Source organism: Heteronotia binoei, chromosome 20 (genome assembly GCF_032191835.1).
Source record: "Heteronotia binoei isolate CCM8104 ecotype False Entrance Well chromosome 20, APGP_CSIRO_Hbin_v1, whole genome shotgun sequence".
Taxonomy (NCBI): Eukaryota; Metazoa; Chordata; class Lepidosauria; order Squamata; family Gekkonidae; genus Heteronotia; species Heteronotia binoei.
Genome location: NC_083242.1, coordinates 3,144,158 through 3,165,145, shown reverse-complemented (window position 1 = coordinate 3,165,145; position 20,988 = coordinate 3,144,158). Strand labels below are relative to the sequence as shown.

At 48.9% G+C, this 20,988-nt stretch overlaps 1 protein-coding gene across 1 annotated transcript in view; it reads left to right on the top strand.

Moving 5' to 3' along the window:
• The window catches only part of USP7 (ubiquitin specific peptidase 7), an 89,979-nt gene that overhangs the window by 66,000 nt on the left and 2,991 nt on the right, over positions 1-20,988 (top strand). Inside the window, exons 11-29 of the mRNA XM_060260511.1 lie at positions 178-260; positions 391-500; positions 1,959-2,115; positions 3,766-3,910; positions 5,028-5,158; positions 6,631-6,765; positions 6,906-7,007; positions 8,567-8,672; positions 10,019-10,111; positions 10,605-10,672; positions 11,082-11,182; positions 12,086-12,239; positions 13,096-13,163; positions 13,970-14,078; positions 14,165-14,242; positions 15,021-15,121; positions 16,774-16,873; positions 18,780-18,899; positions 20,579-20,650. Of these exons, the coding sequence (XP_060116494.1) occupies positions 178-260; positions 391-500; positions 1,959-2,115; positions 3,766-3,910; positions 5,028-5,158; positions 6,631-6,765; positions 6,906-7,007; positions 8,567-8,672; positions 10,019-10,111; positions 10,605-10,672; positions 11,082-11,182; positions 12,086-12,239; positions 13,096-13,163; positions 13,970-14,078; positions 14,165-14,242; positions 15,021-15,121; positions 16,774-16,873; positions 18,780-18,899; positions 20,579-20,650 (2,033 nt within the window). The remainder of the gene's footprint in view (positions 1-177; positions 261-390; positions 501-1,958; positions 2,116-3,765; positions 3,911-5,027; positions 5,159-6,630; positions 6,766-6,905; positions 7,008-8,566; positions 8,673-10,018; positions 10,112-10,604; positions 10,673-11,081; positions 11,183-12,085; positions 12,240-13,095; positions 13,164-13,969; positions 14,079-14,164; positions 14,243-15,020; positions 15,122-16,773; positions 16,874-18,779; positions 18,900-20,578; positions 20,651-20,988) is intronic.

Below are 20,988 nucleotides of genomic sequence, written 5' to 3'. Positions count from 1 at the left end.
AAACCCGCCCCCCCCACCCTCAACCTCCACCCCCCAAACCTCCAGGAATCTCCCAACCCGGAGTTGGCAGCCCTAGTGGCAGCAGGTGCCCAAAGATGACTTGTCGTCGTTGTCGTCTGACACAGAGCTGAACTGATGTAAACTTCTCTTCCTCGTGTCCTCCCCCCCTCCCCCAAGTATTTGAGTCGTTCATTGACTACGTCGCAGTGGAGCAACTGGACGGGGACAACAAGTACGATGCAGGGGAGCACGGCTTGCAGGTAGGCTGGGCTCTCAGTTGCCCGGACAAAGCTTAAGGGGTCCTCCTCAAAGCCGAATGCTTCACCCGTTCCCCCGGGAATCTGCTTCAGTGGGCTGCCCTGATCCTGTTTTTCTTTCCCCGTAACGCAGGAAGCGGAGAAGGGTGTCAAGTTCCTAACGCTGCCCCCCGTGCTACATCTGCAACTCATGCGGTTCATGTACGACCCCCAGACTGACCAGAACATCAAGATCAACGACAGGTGAGAACTTGCGTCGCGTTGGAACCTTGGGCCGTAGCATGAGGAAATGGCCAAGCCGGAACCGTGGCTTCTCATGTGTTAATTTCTTTTTTAAGGGTCGTGGTGGGGTGACGGTTCTGAAGGGGCAGGTGGGTTTGGTTGAATGTTGCAGCGTGGTTAAACGGGGTTGTTGCTGTTGTACGGCAAAGAACATCACGCTGTGCCGCAGAACAAATGTCGATTCAAGAGAGGGAACTGCCGTGGGATGTTCGATTTGCAGTCCAGTGCTTAGTTGCCCCTGAGCTGTTCAAGGCCGGAGTGAGCTCGCTGGTCTGCCCCAGCGCTCACCTTTCTGTCTGGTATCAGCTGTAACGTTCCCTCTCTTCCAGTGTTCCTTCTAAGCTGAGTTAGTGTGAGCTAGCACACACATTATTGTCTCAGCTCAGGAAAGATGGCCCCAGAGCAAACTAACTGATGCAGGAGCTCACCGCTTTAATGCCAGCAGCTCACAAAGTAGGATTTTTGCTCACAGCTTAGAGGGAGAATTTCTGTCTTCCCTCCTTCCCAAATGGAGCCGAGACGTTCAGCGTCACCCTGCATTCCTTGTTTAGAATGCCACCGTGTCTCAGCAGCAATAACGGGGGCTTTTGCCCCATCAGGAAAAGCTGGGGCCGAAGTCAGAAGCTGCTGCATGAAGTTAGAGCCATTAGAACATAAGAACACAAGAGAAAACCTGTTGGATCAGGCCAGTGGCTCCTCCAGTCCAACAGTCTATGTCACACAGGGGCAAAAAAAAAACAGGTGCCATCAAGAGGTCCATCAGTGGGGCCAGGACACTAGAAGCCCTCCCACTGTTGCCCCCCCCCCCAGCACTAAGAATACAGAACATCACTGCCCCAGACAGAGAGTTCCAAAAGTATGCTGTGGCTAATAGCCACTGATGGACCTTTGCTCCATATGTTTATCCAGTCATGCTGGGGAACCGTTTTGCACCATTTTATCTGAACCCGGTAGTGAATGCAGGTTCACTTGCTGTTGGCCCATCTTTGAACTCTCACCTTTCAACTAAGCCCTCTCTGATTTGACCCCAAAGTCTCAAAGTTTGCAAAGAGAGACAGGAAACATGGGGAAGGCTCTTACTTTTTACATATGTGCACGCGAGCAGCAGATACTTCCCAGAAATGGGGCTCACAACACATCTGACAAGGCTCTGGGAGTCACGAAGACATGGGTTCAAGACCATTGTTCTACAGGAAGCTTCTTTGGGTGGGGTCCCTCAGATCTACTCTTCAGAGGGTGGCGCTTTCCTCCAGCGGGTGGCTCATGGCACTGGAGGAAAGCACTGCTATTAGCAAGGATCCCTCGTGATCCCAGTCATCATCGTTGTCTTCTTCCCTCCTTTCATTTGTTCATGACTAACCAGCTTTGTCTTAAACAATCAGTAACGGCGTGCGACTCTCTCTCTCCCTCCAAACCCAGGTTTGAATTTCCAGATCAGTTGCCTCTGGATGAATTTTTGCAAAAAACCGACCCGAAAGACGCAGCCAACTACATTCTTCACGCAGTGCTAGTACACAGCGGAGACAACCACGGCGGTCATTATGTTGTTTACTTGAATCCAAAAGGCGATGGGAAAGTGAGTAATGCCAGAGTTTGGTGTATGGGAGCCAGTTTGGTGTAGTGGTTAAGTACATGGACTCTTATCTGGGATAAGATAATCCCCCCATGTTTTCTGTGTCTGGGAGAACCGGGCTTCATTCCCCACTCCTCCACAAGCAGCTGTTGATGTGGCCTTGAGTCAGTCACAAGTTCTTGCAGAGTTGTTCTCTCAAGAGCAGTTTCTGTCAGAGCTCTCTCAGCTCCACCTACCTCACAGGGTGTCTGTTGGGGGGGGGAAGGGAAAGGAGATTATAAGCCACTTCTGAGACTCCTTTGGGTAGTGAAGGGGTGAGGTATAAACCCAATCTCCTCCTCCTCTTCTCCTTCTCCCTCTTCTCCTTCTCCTCCTCCTCCTCCTCTTCTCCTCCCTCTTCTCCTTCTCTTCCTTCTCCTTCTCTTCCTCCTCTTCTCCTTCTCCACCTCCTTCTCCTTCTGAGAGCCAGCCCACTCTCCCCGCAGCTCATTCCCCATGCTGTTCAGCTTTCTCCTTTTCTAAAAGCTTTGCGTGCAATTCATGTGGTTCTGAAACTTGGGTGCAGTCTTGACTGTGCAGGGGGTGAGGCTCACGCGGACAGCACCCGGGCTTTCTAAGTGGGGAAGCTGCTGGAATCAGTTCTTCTAAAAAGCACCGGGGAGTGGGGTTGCTTCCAGCAGCCAGCCCCTTGTTCCTCTTTGGTTGCTGTTCCAGAGGATTAGGCAGTGGGAGGCACCAACGCAGGAGAAACCCCCCAAAGCGTCTGTTTGTCTGTGGAATTCCACTTGCAGCCCTTTGGGTCCTGGCCTTTGATGGAATATTTCTCCCTCCGTAGTTATTTTCTGTTACTTCTGTGCATTCATGGTTGCAGTGGTTAAGAGCAGTGGACTGTTCTGGGGAACCGGGTTTGGTTTCCCACTTGTCCTCCTCCACGTGAAACCCACTGAGTGACCTTGGCCCAGCCCCAGTTCTCTCAGAGCTCTCTCAGCCCCATCGACCTAACGAAAATGCCTCTTGTGGGGAGAGGAAGCAAAGGAGATTGTAAGGTGCTTTGACTCTTTGGGGTAGAGAAACAGCAGGGTATAAAAACCAACTCTTCTTGACTTCGTTTGCAGTAGCTTTTGTGTAATGTGTACCTACTTAGACATTTGCCTCTGCAATTTTAGACCTTTAGAAAACATTTGTGCACAGTTGGTAGCGTTTAAAATCAAGCAAATTTTGCATGTGTGTGAGAGAGAGATCCCCACCTTCTTCTGGCTTTCTGCCAAAGCAGTGAGAAGACATCTTTACATTTGTGCACACCTGCTCAGGTAATTGGTCCAGGCCATCCCTTTCAAGCTACATTTTGCCACTGTTAGGCTTTGCTTCTTTTGAACAAGATCAGTCATAAGAACCCCCAAAGGTTGCTGTGTGATAATGACAGGATGGCTTTGTCCTTCTCCCCTTTAAATGAATCTTCTGGTCCTCCCAGCTGCTGAGAACAGGGGAGGAATCTCACCTGGTCCTCTGTCCAAAGGATAGCTACGTTGGACGCAGTATGGAACTTCTTGGCAAAAAAAAAAACTCGTGTGAAATTCCATTCTGTCTTTAAAACCTATTTCAGTTTCGTCTCGGGCTCTGTCCAAGATTTTCGGTGCGCTCTTTCCTTTGCAGTGGTGTAAATTCGACGACGACGTTGTCTCTCGATGTACAAAAGAAGAAGCGATTGAACATAACTACGGAGGCCACGATGACGACTTGTCTGTAAGGCACTGTACGAACGCCTACATGTTGGTGTACATCAGGGAGTCGAAATTAAGTACGTATCCATTTGCTCGGTCCCCGGCATCTCTAGGGGTTCATCTTGCAAAACATAACACAGGCTACTGTCACGAGGAAACGGCTTTGCCGGTCTGAGCGACCACTGTTCTGTGTGTTTGCTTGAAATGCATAGCTGGGGATGAGCGGTGGACCTGGGTTTTGTCGATGGACGTGCAGCAGTTTTAAAGGGCAGGAACAGACACAAGAACTGTAGCATGGGATGGTGTGGAACGGAGAGGCAGTTGGCCACCCCTGCCAGAGTTTCAGCAGTATTTAGAGATGCGGTTTAAAAAGAGGGAAATACAAAAGATCCGCTGAAGGGCACACAAGTTCTCGCACATCCAAAGAACCGTGCGATCTTCAGAAGTGTTGGCCTGGCCCAGGTGTTGAGGCATCCTTCCTGTACCAGCCTTAGGATCTGGTTTAGCAGAAACAGGCTGCAATCACACGTGCTAAATAATCCATTTTGCATCCACTTCCAATACGCTTTCAAACTGGGTTTTGCCAGTTTGTCCAGGGTGTGGGGGTCTGCGTCGGTTGGAGGTAAGGGTGCCGGCTCCAGGGCGGGGGATCTGTCGCTGGGTCTTGCGCTGCCTCAGAATGGAGGTTACTGCACCCGTTGTCCTTTTCCACCTCCTCCTGGGTCTTACCACTGTTTCCTCTCCCTCTCTCTGGGTAACAGCCTCGTGGTAAGCTGTGGGCCCGTCCTCCCCGGCAGGCAGACTAAATCCCCACCCCTGCACCCTCCGCCCTTGCCCCCAACAAAGCACAGGTGCAGCAGCTGCGGGGGGACTACTCACGAGGAACCCACGGAGTCATAGCGTTGCCAGCCCCATGCTCCTGGTCTGGAGGTCTGGGAGGAGGGGTGGCGGCCCTGACTCTGGACGCAGTTCCTACAGTAAAATCCAGGTGGAAAGTGCATCGAGGGTGGATCAAAACCGCATTATTTAGCCTGCGTGATCACGGCTGCCGTTTGTAGTCTCCCACCCAGTGCTTTTGAGCAGCAGCAGAGGCCTAGAGAGGGGAGACACTTGTGTGTGTGTGTGTGTGTTTTCAAAAAACGTCACAAAAATGCCACTCTCTGTCCTTTTCCTCTTTCTCTCCCTGCTTCCCAGGTGAGGTTCTGCAGCCAGTCACAGACCACGATATCCCTCAGCAGTTAGTAGAAAGGTTGCAAGAAGAAAAGAGAATAGAGGCGCAGAAGAGAAAGGAGAGGCAAGAAGCTCACCTCTACATGCAAGTGCAGGTCAGACTGTGACAAAGAAAGAGCAGCTCTCTGAATCTTTGGGTTCTGCATCCTTTTTAGTTTGTTTGTCTTCCCTCTTTCCCTTTCGCCTTCCTTTTCTGGGAGGTTCGTTCACCCTGTGCATTCCCTGCATTCAGTAAGCTGAGCGCTTTAGAGTTCTCTGTGTAGGGAGTTTATTGCGCAGCTTTTTATTTTGATCATATTGTCTTCTTCTTGGATTCTACTTTTTGAACTTTGCCTGTCTGAATCTGATCCTAAGATAATGGTATAGATGCATTGTTATAAGGTTTTTGTCTTGGGGGGGGAGGGGGGATTTAAAGAGTTAAGTATTTTGGGAATATTTGACTGCACTGGTATATCGTTTTTAAATGTTTTAAAAAACAAAAAATGTTTTTAAAAAACATGGCTAACCTGTTGCTGGATCTGTTTTCTAGATGATGATAGCACTTAGCACTTTGTAGAAAGTATCAGATAATAGCACAAAACACATTTCTTCACCCTAACTTCCCTTCGGAGAGCCAGTATGGTGTAGTGGTTTAGTGTGCGGACTCTTATCTGGGAGAACCGGGTTTGATTCCAAACTCCCTCCACTTGCACCTGCTGGAATGGCCTTGGGTCAGCCATAGCTCTTGTAGGAGTTGTCCTTGAAAGGGCAGCTGCTGTGAGAGCCCTCTCAGTCCTACCCACCTCACAGGATGCCTGTTGGGGGGAGGAGAAGATAAAGGAGATTGTAAGCCGCTCTGAGACTCTGATTCAGAGAGAAAGGCAGGGTATAAATCTGCAGTCTTCTTTTTCTTCCTAGAAACAATTCCCTCCTGAAAACAAGCCCTTTTCCCTCTGCTAGTTTGGCATAGCGGTTAAGTGTGTGGACTCTTATCTGGGAGAATCGGGTTTGATTCCAAACTCCTCCACTTGTACCTGCGGGAATGGTCTTGGGTCAGCCATAGCTCTTGTAGGAGTTGTCCTTGAAAGGGCAGCTGCTGTGAGAGCCCTCTCAGCCCCACCCACCTCACAGGGTGCCTGTTGGGGGAAGGAAAAGATAAAGGAGATTGTAAGCCACTGATTCAGACTCTGATTCAGAGAGAAGGGCGGGGTATAAATCTGCATTTCTTCTCTTCTTCTTAAGGGGAGGCCGAGGTTTCCAGATTTACAGGGAAAGCTATGAACTTTAAAACAAACAGCAGTAGGTTTATACAGAGCGTCTGTTCAGTTTCCAAAGGCCCAGCGACTCACTGCCTCAGCCGATGTCAGCTGGCACTCCCCAAAATCTGCTTCAGCAGTTAGCTGACCATGAAAGGGAGAAGGTGCTGCCACCTGCGGCACTGCCAGCTCCCCTGAATGTCAGTGCAGGCACACTTTAAAACCATTGAGGGAACTGCTAGCTCTGTGGCATGGAAGAGAGCCAGCCCCCCACTGGAAAGCCAATGGAAGCTGACAGACCTTTTGCATAGAACATCTCGTGTGGTTTCCAGATAGTAACCGAGGACCAGTTTTGCGGCCACCAAGGGAACGACATGTACGACGAAGAGAAAGTGAAATACACGGTGTTCAAGGTGTTGAAGAACTCAACGCTGGCGGAATTTGTTCAGAACCTTTCTCAGACCATGGTGAGTAAGCCTTCAGGAAGCGCCGATGCTTTCTGCCAGAGTTTTCTGGAGTTCTCCTGATTAAGGGGTGTGGGGGGTTTTTTTGGGGGGGGGTGTTGTTCAGTTGTGCTGATTTTCCCTAGCATTGTTTTTCTTTGCAGGGCTTTCCTCAAGATCAGATTCGGTTGTGGCCGATGCAAGCCCGAAGCAATGGAACGAAGCGGCCGGCCATGTTGGATAACGAAGCAGATGGCAATAAAACCGTAAGTATTGAGGGGAGGGCACAGATTTTTAAGCTATAACATAACGCTTATGCATTCTACACCGAAGATGTGTGGGACTTCTTGTTCTAGTGCCAGAAGAGGTGGTGGTGGCTACAGGCATAGACAGCTTAAAGAGGGAAATGGAGAAGCATATGGAGCAGAGGTCCATCAGTGGCTATTAGCCACAGCTTATCGTTGGAACTCGCTGTCTGGGGCAGTGATGCTCTGTATTCTTAGTGCTTGCGGGGGCACAGTGGGAGGGGTTCTAGCCCCACTGGTGGACCTCTTGATTGCACTTCGGGTTTTTGGCCATTGTGTGACACAGAGTGTTGGACTGGATGGGCCATTGGCCTGATCCAACATGGCTTCTCTTATGTTCTTATGTCCTGGCTCCACTGGTGGACCTCCTGATGGCACCTGGGTTTTTTGGCCACTGCGTGACACAGAGTGTTGGACTGGATGGGCCATTGGCCTGATCCAAGATGGCTTCTCTTATGTTCTTATGTCCTGGCTCCACTGGTGGACCTCCTGATGGCACCTGGGTTTTTTGGCCACTGCGTGACACAGAGTGTTGGACTGGATGGGCCATTGGCCTGATCCAAGATGGCTTCTCTTATGTTCTTATGTCCTGGCTCCACTGGTGGACCTCCTGATGGCACCTGGGTTTTTTGGCCACTGCGTGACACAGAGTGTTGGACTGGATGGGCCATTGGCCTGATCCAAGATGGCTTCTCTTATGTTCTTATGTCCTGGCTCCACTGGTGGACCTCCTGATGGCACCTGGGTTTTTTGGTCACTGTGTGACACAGAGTGTTGGACTGGATGGACCATTGGCTTGATCCAACATGGCTTCTCTTCTGTTCTTATGTGCCTGTGGAACACCGTTGCCAGCTCTGGGTGGGGGAATGCCTGGAAATTTGGGGGTTGGAGACTGGGGAGGGCGAGGTTTGGGGAGGGGAGGGGCCTCAGCAGAACATCATGCCGTACAGCCCATCCTCCAAAGCAGCCGTTTTCTCCAGGGTCATCTGGAGATCAGTTCATAGTGGGAAGTCTCCAGGTGGTGTCTAGAGGTTGGCAGCCCTCCTGTGGAATGTGAGGTTCCATTGTGGTGGCTGCTTTGATGCTGTTAGCCGCCCTGAGCCTGCCTCGGCGGGGAGGGCGGGATATAAATAAAATGTATTATTATTATTATTATTATTAAAATGCTGTGCATGGCCCCCTTGGTAGCCAGTGGCTGGTTTCCTGGAAGTCCTGGTTGTATAAAGTCTTAAAACAGACTTTCGATTTTATTTCCAGGAGCCCTCTGAATAAAAGTAACTGTGGAAGTAAGGGGGGGGCGGGTTGGAGCATTTGAGCTAGTGCCACTCAAACGCTTTGGCATGCTGCTTGCCGCTATCTTAGCACTACCTGAGGAGAATAAAGGCATTATGATGGTTTTCGTTTCCCTGTCAGGAGGCAAGTGGACCAGCCTAGCTTATTTTGAACGGTCAGAATACAGCTGTTGTTAACCTTGGTATCTTCTCTCTCTCTCTCTCTCTGTCTCTCTGTCAACCGGGCAGATGATTGAGCTCAGCGACAATGAAAATCCATGGACAATATTCCTGGAAACAGTCGACCCAGAGATGGCTGCTACGGGGGCAACGTTACCCAAGTTTGACAAAGACCGTGAGTATCCTTGGGTCTTTGAGACACCATCTAGGCCAATACCGTGCTCCGTGCAGAAAATGCAAAGCTGGCGTGATCCTGACAGAGGGCTGGCCAGAGTTTGCTTGAAAACTCCTCCCAGATAACTGGTTCCACCTCCAGGCGGCTCTCGCCTTTAGGAAGCTTTCTCCTGAAGTAGTTCGACTGAAGTAGTCCCCTCTCCCACCCCCAAAATAGAATAACATAAGGCCCTCAGAGAGCAGAACTTTTCCCATTTCCCTGGGACAGCATTTCAGGTATTTGAAGAATATGCCCATTCCTCTCCAAAGCACTCTCTCCTCCTGACTGACCATACCCTCTTCCATCAGCCTCCCCTCTGGGACTTCTTGTTCAGAGACTTCTGTCTTTCTCTGAACTTGTCCGGTTTTGGCTATATCCCTTCTTCAAGTGTGAAGCCTTGAAGCCGACCCCAGATGAAGTTTGATGGGCAGGAGTAAAGACCCTGGTCCAGACCCTAAGAGCCTCTCAACTAAATTTGCACGCCCAAGGAGCGGAGGGAAAGCTTTGGATTTTGGTTGGTCAAATTTGTGAAACTTAAGGGGAGTTCTAAAAGCTGTTAGCAACTGGAAGAATTTCCACTGGGCACATCTAAGCTTTTTGGGGCCCAGGGGGCCTGAAATAGCTCTTTGGACCTCAGCCATGGGACGGTGCTCTAGTTGACCATCTTGCTCGGGGCACAAATATGCAAACTCAGGTTGTCTGATTCAGGTTCAGGTTGTCTGATATTTATCGATCTCTGCCACTGAGAGTTTGATGGCAGTAAGGTTGCTGTAAAATGTGCATAACGAGCCCCGTGGCGCAGAGTGGTAAAGCTGCAGTACTGTAGTGCTAGCTCTGCTCATGACCTGAGTTTGATCCGGATGGAAGCTGGGTTCAGGTAGCTGGCTCATGGTTGACTCAGCCTTCCGTCTTTCTGAAGTCGGTAAAATGAGTACCCAGCTTGCTGGGGGTAAAGTGTAGCAGACTTAGGAAGGCAGTGGCAAACCTCCCTCTAAAAAGCCTGCCATGAAAACGTTGCGAAAGCAATATCACCCCAGAGTTGAAAACAACTGGTGCTTGCACAGGGGATTACCTTTACCTTTTTTTATGTGCTTAGTAATCAAATCAACAAGGAGTCTTAATTGCAACACATTGATTAGTTAATATTTTAACCCTGTCCTTGAATGTGAGTAGGTATATAACTCAAGCTTCAGAACGTTTTCTGTCTTCTCCTTCACAGAAGCAGTCTTCTTTGTGCTCCAAAGGGAGTAGCCTGCTGCTGTAAGCAAACATATGTTCTTTTCCATTTTTTGTTTCTAAACTTGTAGATGATGTAATGTTGTTCCTGAAGATGTATGATCCAAAGACGCGGAGTTTGAATTACTGCGGACATATCTACACGCCGATATCCTGTAAAATACGTAAGTAAGGCAACCACGCCGCCAGGCCTGTTACGTAAGCCAGTACACATCGTGCCCAATTGCGGCACGGCTCTCCCAGCAGATCTTCAGAACACCCCTAGCTTTATTTTAGTGATGGTTGCTCACCATATTGGACCTTTGTCACTGGAGGTGGGAAGAATGGGCATGCTAGAGGCCAGAGGGTGAAAATGCACAAAGTCCTGCCCACTTCAACTTTCTAGATTCCAGTTTCCTTCACATGACTCCTGTCTCCCTCTCTCTCTCCCTCTCTCTCCCCCCCCCCCACCCCGAGCTAAGGTTTGATCCTCTTTGAACTCAGGAGGTTGCATTCAGTTTTTTTGGTTTTGCTTCATTTTGTCTTCCATAGAAAATCTGGGTGGGAAAGGGTTTTCCAAAACACTGGAAGCCTTGATGTTCATGGGTGCGAAACAGGAGTGCCTTTTGGAGAGCAAGCAAAAGCATTAACGTGCCTCTTTTCTTTTTCTTTCCAAAGGTGACTTGCTGCCGGTTATGTGTGAGAGAGCAGGATTTCCCCAAGAATCTAATCTTATCCTCTATGAGGTTTGGGTCGTCTCTTCTTTCTCAAACAAAACCCAGAATAGTTTTCCTGATGGCCGGTGGGGTTGAGTGATGTGAAATGCGGTGGAGGGCGAAAGCAAGGGAGTTCCAAAACCTGTTATTACTTATGTATACAGAGGGCAGCCTCTGGCATAGAGCAGCCAAAGGCATCGGTTAGTCTTTATGATAACTCCAGGACTCTTTCTCATCTAGTTGTTTTTATAAACCGTGGGTTGGTTGTGGGTGGGAATGTTAGTGCAGTCGGTTAGCTTGGCTACTGCGGTAGCCCTCACAGGCACTACACGTTACTGGAGCGGAAAGGGAAATAAACCCCATTTAGGACTAGAAAGGTTCCGATTTGTGCTGTAATGGGAAGAATCTCTGATCTGTCGCCTCTCCCCTTCTGCCCCAGGAAGTTAAGCCGAATTTAACGGAGAGAATTCAGGACTATGATGTATCCCTCGACAAAGCTCTCGATGAACTCATGGACGGCGACATCATCGTGTTTCAGAAGTAGGTCTCTTATTTTATTAACATAAGAACATAAGAGAAGCCATGTTAGATCAGGCCAATGGCCCATCCAGTCCAACACTCTGTGTCACACAGTGGCAAATTTTTTTTATATACACACACACATACACACTGTGGCTAATAGCCACTGATGGACCTCTGCTCCATATTTTTATCTAAACCCCTCTTGAAGGTGGCTATGCTTGTGGCCACCACCACCTCCTGTGGCAGTGAATTCCACATGTTAATCACCCTTTGGGTGAAGAAGGACTTCCTTTTATCCGTTTTAACCTGTCTGCTCAGCAATTTCATTGAATGCCCACGAGTTCTTGTATTGTGAGAAAGGGAGAAAAGTACTTCTTTCTCTATTTTCTCCATCCCATGCATTATCTTGTAAACCTCTGTCATGTCACCCCGCAGTCGACGTTTCTCCAAGCTAAAGAGTCCCAAGCGTTTCAACCTTTCTTCATAGGGAAAGTGTTCCAGCCCTTTAATCATTCTAGTTGCCCTTTTCTGGACTTTCTCCAATGCTTATTTAGTATTTATTTATTTATTTAGTATATTTCTATTCCGCCTATTCCCCGTAGGGCTCAGGGCAGAGTACAATATACGACAAAACAATTAAATACAATAAAAACATTTTATAAACGGACAACTTAACAGCAGCTCTACTGCTGCGGTCATCACCTTGTCGACTTGAGCTGCGCTGGGCTTCTGACAGCTTCTGGGCACAAGAATACTGCCTTTGCCTAGGGAAATGTCCCTTGCTAGATATGTGACAGTGCCTGCTCAGCTGCTTTGGCTTATTTCTAAAGGTTGCAGAAAAGGCAAAGGCAGGACAGATTCCTGCCCCTGCAGCCCCTGATTGGCCTTAAAATGGCTGTGGTCTTGTCTCCTCTTAAACAGGGATGACCCCGAGAACGACAACAGTGAACTTCCCACTGCAAAAGAGTACTTCCGAGACCTGTACCACCGAGTCGATGTCATCTTCTGTGACAAAACCATCCCCAACGACCCTGGCTTCGTCGTCACATTGTCCAACAGAATGAATTATTTCCAGGTACCCTCCTCCCCTCGCATTCCCGACGAGGACAAGGGCTGCAAAAGAGACACTTGCAGTCTGATTGGCAAATAGCTTTGGAAGCTCCGGGTTTCTAAGTTGTGTTTTAAAAAGAGACGTCTTGGCTCCGAATAAGCTGGTGTGGTCAGCCCATTTCCCAAATGTTGCTTGGCGTCTTTCCAAGGAATTCCATGTATACTTTTTAGGGTGGGAGTGGCAGATTGGATTCTGTTTTCTTTAGGGAAATGGTATTATTTTTATATTCCTAAAAAAAAAAAGACCGTGTTGACCTCTTCCCCCACCTCTGGAGAAATTTTCAGGGCCTTGGAAGGGTGGAAGAGGTGAACTCGCCCATCTTTTCCCACTCTGTTGTGCTGTTCTCAGTTTCTGCAAGATTTGTAAACACTTCAGATTTAGACTTGTTTCTGCCTATTGTCTGGGCCCGTGTGTGCATACGTCCTGCGGTTTCTTGGCATCTGACTCTCAGCTCTCCATTAAGTCGATGCTGTGATAGTTTTTCTGTTTTCAGGGGAGATTTCGTGGGGGGCTATGCAAAAGCAGCATCGTCCTACCTGCAGTCTGAAACGGCGTCCCACGCTCATTTTCCTGATCGTGTAGTGACTCTGCTCAGTTCTTATTTCAAATTGGAGTGGTCTTCCTCAGTAGGAGTCCCACGTCACGTAGAGGGGGGGGAGGGAACGGGTGCTTTGAGAGTGATTCCCGTCATAACATCATTTGCAATGCCTTGGGGCGTGCTGGGCTTTTGCTGAATCCCGAGAGCAGAACCTCTTATTATTCCCACAAACCTTGCTTTTTTGTTCCGAGTTCTTTCTTAAAACCTTTTCTTTTTTTAAAGGTTGCAAAGACTGTCGCCCAGAGGCTTAATACGGACCCGATGCTACTGCAGTTCTTCAAATCTCAAGGGTAAGAGGGGCTTGTCTAAGCAAACCTGAGACTCCAAAACGCATTGAGTCTCACCTTAGCAAAGGTTAGCTGTAGCTGTGGGGTTGGAGATGGCTGGCTCACACTCTGAATGAGGAGTTCTGTTCTTGGGGGTGCCGTGCTATCAGCATTGACGTCTGACAGCCCTGACCCCAGGAGAAGCGCTGGTTTCTGAGCTGCAGAGAGCTCGGCCTTGGAGGGGCCTCAGTCACGAGAGTCTAAAAGCTGTTGGCAGATTGGTAAGGTTAGTTGGTGCCCAGCTTGGAAGAACCCGGGTGTCCCCAGAGCATAATGAAGCAAGCTTATAGCCGCTCTCCCATTCAAAACCAGCAGTTAATTGGCACCGGTTTTGAGCGTGAGTTGGAACTCCGTGGATGGGGGAGTCCTCTGTAAAGCAGAAGGCCCAGTTTGAGGGAGTCTGCACAGAGCTCTGAGCCCTGCTTACTAATAATCTCTTTCTGTACAACAACTTCCCACTCTGGCAAGAGGTAAAGCGTCCTTCTGTAGCCCATGGATGTATCAGTGTCCCCTGGATTTTTTGCTCTGTTTGAATGCTTTGACAGTAGCGAGTTGCATCACCCCCTCCTAGCTGCCCTAACGTCTTCCCCCCACCCCCTTGCTGCAGGAAGGAATGTGGAAATACATGGGATGCTGTGGGCTTCCTGTCTAGATGGAAGTCTTGCAGATTGCGAGAGAGCGCTGGGTTGAGTCTGCCTTTGCAAAGCAAAAGAAGGCGGAGGTAGAGAGGATGTTTAGAGTGAGCTTCTTGTCCGGTTTTTCTTGTTCAGTTACAGAGATGGCCCAGGGAACCCTCTTAGACATAATTATGACGGAACTTTAAGAGATCTTCTGCAGTTCTTCAAGCCTAGACAACCTAAGAAACTTTACTATCAGCAGGTAGGAGTCTTTTATATTTGTATAGGCAGGAGGAGGTGTCAGTTCATCAGGACTAAACGGTGTTGTGTGTGTTTTCATCCCTCTAGCTCAAAATGAAAATCACAGACTTTGAAAACAGGCGAAGTTTCAAGTGCATATGGTTAAACAGCTTATTTAGGGAAGAGGTAAGTCCACTTGGTTCCTTTGCTTTTTTTCAAAACTTTGATCAGAGTGGAGGAGGGTGGGGGGGGGAATGCAGGGAAAAGTACTTCTTTTCAGTTAGAGGTGTTAATAGACTAAAGTAGAATCGTAGCTTAAAATTTGGCCCACGGTTATTTGCTGCGACAGCTCCCCTTGCAAGTTATTTGCCGGCTCCAGAACCCAAATTCTGACATCTCTCCCTCAGCACAAAACCTAACGCCTTTAACTTCCAAGACAAATGGATTTTTAATGTTATTACCTGACATTACGAGATGAGCATTTCTGCTTGACAGCTTTCCCAAGTAATTGCATAGATCCAGTTGCTAGAGGAATGTAAAAAAAAGTAATTACATAATAAGCTTTTTGGTTCTGTCTTTTAGGTGTGTCAGGGGCTGGCTGTTTTTTAAAATTTATGACGCAGCAGAATAAAAAAGAGATGGCTCCTCTTTTTATTTGGGTAGCATCTCTCAAGGATCTCAGTCCAGCAGCACGTGGAGGGGGGGGGGAGGGAAAGAGTTTGTGGGGTATGAGCTTTCAAACACCTGGACTCAGATCAAGCTGTTCTACTACAGAGCAATATGGATGCCCTCTGAAATCTCTCAAGGAAGCCCCGTTGACACAACTGGCAGGTTTTAATCTTGGCGCATATTAGCCAACTAAACAAGGATGAACTGTACCAAGAAGCCACCGTCTGTCCCACATGGTTTTGTGTCTCTCTTTGCGTATCACTGTCTCGTTTTCTCCCTCTGCATCCTCCTTTAGGAGATAACACTGTATCCAGACAAGCACGGCTGTGTACGGGACTTGCTAGAGGAATGTAAAAAAGCGGTAGAACTCTCGGAGAGGGGGTCGGGGAAATTAAGGCAAGTGTTTTCCGTGGGTCTTTGCCTTTCTCCCAATTGCAAAGTACTGTAGATTTCTCTCTGGGTGTGTGGGGAGGCTGGGGTGTTGGAGAGTCAGCTTGGTGTAGTGGTTAAGTGTGCGGACTCTTATCTGGGAGAACCGGGTTTGATTCCCCACTCCTCCACTTGCACCTGCTGGAATGGCCTTGGGTCAGCCATAGCTCTTGCAGAGGTTGTCCTTGAAAGGGCAGCTGCTGTGAGAGCCCTCTCCAGCCCCACCCACCTCACAGGGTGTCTGTTGTGGGGGGAGGAAGGGAAAGGAGATTGTGAGCCGCTCTGAGACTCTGTCCTTGAAAGGGCAGCTGCTGGGAGAGCCCTCTCCGCCCCACTCACCTCACAGGGTGTCTGTTGTGGGGGAGGAAGGTAAAGGAGATTGTGAGCCACTCTGAGACTCTTCGGAGTGGAGGGCGGGATATAAATCCAATATCTTCATCTACCTCACAGGGTGTCTGTTGTGGGGGAGGAAGGGAAAGGAGATTGTGAGCCGCTCTGAGACTCTTCGGAGTGGAGGGCGGGATATAAATCCAATATCTTCATCTACCTCACAGGGTGTCTGTTGTGGGGGAGGAAGGTAAAGGAGATTGTGAGCCGCTCTGAGACTCTTCAGAATGGAGGGCGGGATATAAATTCAATATCTTCATCTACCTCACAGGGTGTCTGTTGTGGGGGAGGAAGGGAAAGGAGATTGTGAGCCGCTCTGAGACTTCGGAGTGGAGGGCGGGATATAAATCCAATATCTTCTTCTTCTTCTTGGGGTGTTCTCTTAAGATGGAAACGTAACACCTTTAAGGAGGAGGCAGTGGGGAAGGGGGCTGCATCACAATGAGCTTTGCTAAAAAAGTTCCCAAGGCCTACAGTGGTGGAAAGTGCCATCAGATCACAGCTGATTTAGGGTGACCCCGTCGGGTTTCCAAGGCAAGAGGCCCTCGGAGGTGGTTTGCCCTCGCCTGCCTCTGCATAGCAAGCCTGGGCTTCCTGGGGGGGTCTCCCATCTCAAAACTACCCAGGACCACCAACCCTGCTTAGTTTCCAAGTTTTGTACGCTTTGTATTAGTTTCCCCGTATCTTGCCAGAACTGCCCTAGCTGCTGCGCAGAGTGTTTCTATTAACTGCAAAGGGAGCTTTGATTCCCGGACTTTGTACCCCGGAAATCCTGTGGGACTATTCTGGGTTCTAATCGAGTTGTCATAGTGCCAGGCCTCCTTGTCCATCCCTGGGCAGCCAGTGGTCTATTTGTGGTTGTCATATAGAGAGCCAGTGTGTGCTGGACAAGCAGGGACTGTGGCTCAGTGGCAGAGCATCTGCTTGGCACGCGGAAGGTCCCAGGTTCAATCCCCGAAGTCTCCAGTTGAAAGGACCAGGCTGGAGGTGATGGGAAACACCTCTTCATAAAACCCTGGAGTTGTCATAGTTTTTTTCCCCCAAAGCCTTCTTTATTGAAATAACAATTCAGCTTCCTAGACGTTGGGTACCACTGACCGGGATATTTTTCCTCCATACACCCAGTCAAAGGGGAAAGGGGGTGGTACAAGAGGTTCTGAGGGCTGTATCTCTGAGCGATGCCATGCGTGCTGTAAGCGCATTGACAGTTTTCTCCCTTCTTCCCTCTTAAGGCTGCTAGAAATTGTAAGTTACAAAATAATCGGTGTCCATCAGGAAGATGAATTGTTAGAGTGTTTATCACCAGCAACCAGTCGGACGTTTCGAATAGAGGTAAGCGCAATGTAGCGCAACTAGGCATTTTCCTCAGAGCTTCTGTCATTCAGAGCTTCTGTTCTCCCACCCCCCAGGGCAGGCTTTAAGTGTCTGGCAAGGGACAGCCAATGAAGCATCCTTGGCGTTTGTAGGACACTCTGCAACCACCAGATTGGATACAGGCACTTCATTGTGACAAGGTGTTTTTGGGAGGACTTTGCAATGTTCTGTGCCCGAGTATTAATTAGTCTGTTAGCCACTGAGGTTTCCTTCCTGTCTTGAGGCTTGCCTCTAATAACGTCCTCTGCTTTAATACTCCACAAAGCAACCTTTTCTTTCTGTCAGCGGCTACTAGCCATGGCGACTGAGGGAAACCTCCATGTTCAGAGGCACTGAACCCCTAAATCCCAGCGAGAGAGCCAACGTCAGGCAACGTTGTCTTCTGCGCCCTGTTGTTGACCTTCTAGAGGAACTCTCTGGCCGCTGTGTGTGATGGGATGCTGGACTAGATGGACCCTCATTGATCTGATCCAGCAGGGCTCTTCTGGTGTTCTTATGAAGGCCTCAGCCTCTCTGCCCTGTTGTTGGCCTTCCAGAGGAACTGGCTGGCCACTGTGCGAGACAGGAGGCTGGACTAGATGGGCCCTCCTTGGTCTGATCCAGCAGGGCTCTTCTTAGGTTCTTCTCAGGGGAAGGCCTCGGCCTCTGTGCCCTGTTGTTGGCCCTCCTGAGGAACTGGTTGGCCACTGTGTGAGACAGGTGTCTAGACTAGATGGACCCTCCCTGGTCTGATCCAGCAGGGCTCCTCTGATGTTCTTCTCAGGGGAAGGCCTCAGCCTCTCTGCCCTGTTGCTGGCTCTTCAGAGGAACTGGTTCGCCACCAGTTTTATTTTTTTTATAAAAATAAAAAAAAGTTATTACTGTGTGAGACGGGAGGCTGGACTAGATGGACCCTCCCTGGTCTCATCCAGCAGGGCTCTTCTGATGTTCTTAATGCTTTTCTCAAAAAAAAAAAATCCCCAAACAGTAGCGTAATTCTATTTATTTAGACCAGCCCCAAAATCACAGTAGCAGGCAGGTTTATATAGCTCTTCCTCTGGCTCAACATTGTGCGAAAGACAGGAGGGAAGAATTAGGGTGTTGGTATGGATTTGACCAAAAAGAAAAAGACACCCCAACCTGCCCACAGCCCCATCTGCAGATTTGCAGTCGGGTTTCAGTTGGAATGGAGGAGAGATGGTACAGCCTGGGTGCTGGCGCGTGTTTTTTATTTTGTCCACTGTGTGACAGTGTTGGACTGGATGAGCCATTGGCCTGATTCAGCATGGCTTCTCTTCTGGCTGATGGCAAGTTGCTCCCAAGGCTTAAGGGCCAGAGAAAATGGGAAGAGCAGCCTTTTCTGCTGCTGTGAGCCCTGTCGTTTGTCCAAGCAAAATTCCCAAGCTGATGTTGCCTGGCCTCAAAAGACAGCCTTTGGATTCATCGCTGGCATTCTCACCTGTTCATGAGAACATAAGAGAAGCTGTGTTAGATCAGGCCAATGGCCCATCCACTCGAACACTCTGGGTCACATAAGAACAGAAGAGAAGCCATGTTGGATCAGGCCAATGGCTCATCCAGTCCAACACTCTGTGTCACATAAGAACAGAAGAGAAGCCATGTTGGATTAAGACAATGGCCCCTCCAGTCCAACACTGTGTCACATAAGAGAAGCCATGCTGGATCAGGCCAATGGCCCATCCAGTCCAACACTCTGTGTCTCACAGTAGTTAAAACCCAGGGGCCATCAGGAGGTCCACCGGTGGGGCCAGGACACTAGAAGCCCTCCCACTGTTGCCCCAAAGAATGCAAAACATCACTATTCCTCTGGCCTGCCTGGTGAGCCTGCCTGATCGATGCATGTGCTGCTGTCTTTTGAATGCAGGAAATCCCCTTGGACCAGGTAGATCTAGATAAGGAGAACGAGATGCTCATCACAGTTGCTCACTTCCAGAAAGAGGTTTTCGGGACTTTTGGAACACCTTTCTTGCTAAGGATACACCAGGTGAGTCCGGTGGTACTTCGCGGCTTGCTGGTTGATGCATCAAGAATCAGGCTGTGGTTGCGTTAGGCATTTCTCTGAACTGAGCTTGCTGCTCACAACCCACTTGCAAAGTAACCCCATGTGCTTTGCCTCCTCAACGCAAGAATCTTAACATCTGCTAACGCTGAACAGTTTATTTTTCTAACTTTGTGAGTATTCGTCGCTGAGCGACAGGCTGCATTTCACACGTTACACAGAAGCAAAACCAAATTTGTCACTGAGCGCCCCTGTCCTTGTAGCCCACTAGCAAGAGAGATGGGACCTTGGATTTAGCAATCGTGGGCTATCTGAAAGGCCTAGCAGTGCTTATCTATTGTCTTTGGTGCGGTGGTTAAGTGTGCGGTCTCTTTGCTGGGAGAAGCGGGTTTGATTCCCCACTCCTGCACTTGCAGCTTCTGGAATGGCCTTGGGTCAGCCATAGCTTTCTCAGAAGTTGTCCTTGAAACAGCAGCTTCTACCCATCTACCTCACAGGGTGTCACTGTGAGGGAGGAAGATAAAGGAGATTGTGACCGCTCTGAGACTCTGATTCAGAGAGAAGGGCCGGGGAATAAATCTACGGTTTCTTTCTTTCTTTCTTTCTTTCTTTCTTTCTTTCTTTCTTTCTTTCTTTCTTTCTTTCTTTCTTTCTTTCTTTCTTTCTTTCTTTCTTTCTTTCTTTCTTTCTTTCTTTCTTTCTTTCTTTCTTTCTTTCTTTCTTTCTTCCTTCCTTCCTCTTCCTTCCTTTCTTCCCTCCTTCCTTCCTTCCTTCCTTCCTTCCTTCCTTCCTTCCTTCCTTCCTTCCTTCCTTCCTTCCTTCCTTCCTTCCTTCCTTCCTTCCTTCCTTCCTTCCTTCCTCCCTTCCTTCCTCCCTTCCTCCCTCCTTCCTTCCTTCCTTCCTTCCTTCCTTCCTTCCTTCCTTCCTTCCTTCCTTCCTTCCTTCCTTCCTTCCTTCCTTCCTTCCTTCCTTCCTTCCTTCCTTCCTTCCTTCCTTCCTGTTGGGCTTCATTAATTTGTGGAGTTCTAGCTTAAGACCTGTGATGCTCAAAAGTTTCTACCCTGGGAGATTTTGTTGGTCCTTAAGAGGGGTGGCCAAACTTGCTTAACGTAAGAGCCACACAGAATAAACATCAGATGTCTGAGAGCCGCAAGACAGGACGGAAGGAAGGAAATAGATGGGGAAAGTAGAGGGAGGTAGAAAGAAAGCAACTTTAACTTTAAATGCATTCTCCAAGCTGCCAGCTGGCTTATTTGGAGATGTGATCTACCTTCTCCAAGGTGGCCAACGGGGCAGTGGGGGCTTTGAGAGCCACGCAATGTGTGTGAAAGAGCCGCATGTGGCTCCCGAGCCACAGTTTGGCCACCCTTGTTCTTTAAGGTGTGACCAGACTCAGTTTTAGTTTAACACGAAGATTTTTGCTAGTGTGTAGCTTATATCGAATTGGCACATCTAGGCAAGCAAGTCTCCACAAAGCAGTCCTGTGGCAGATGAGGCTTGAGAGCAGCCACATGGCCCAAGCATCACGGTAACATGAGGATTTGCATCAGGGTCGACCAAATCCTAGTATGAGCCTTTAGGCATCCCCCACGTTCTCCATCTCTTCGGCAGAGTCCTTCTGAAGCTGAGTTGCCAATTTTGTGGGGGGTTCTGCTTTTTTCCAGGGTGAACACTTTCGGGAAGTGATGAAGAGGATCCAGGCTGTGTTGGACATCCAGGAGAAGGAATTCGAAAAGGTACGGCTGTGATGGGGACAGAGCATGACAGGGAGAATTCAGAGTGTGTACTTTATACGATTCCATGGCGGTTTGTGGGAAGTTCAGAGCAGCTTGCAAACAATAATATCCAAACGCTAACATGAAAAATGAAAGAGAATTTTTAAACTTGTGAATTCCCTGGCAACAAAAATCCCAAGCATCCTGAACCAAAAGCAGGATGAAAAATGGTACGCCTTCTAAAGCTAATGAAGAGGTACGACTGCACCTTGGGGCCATCCCCGTAAAGGCTTCGCAGGGTCATGCACCACCCCCAAATTGATGTTTGCTCTGGTCTGCAGCAATTTCCCAAACTGTGT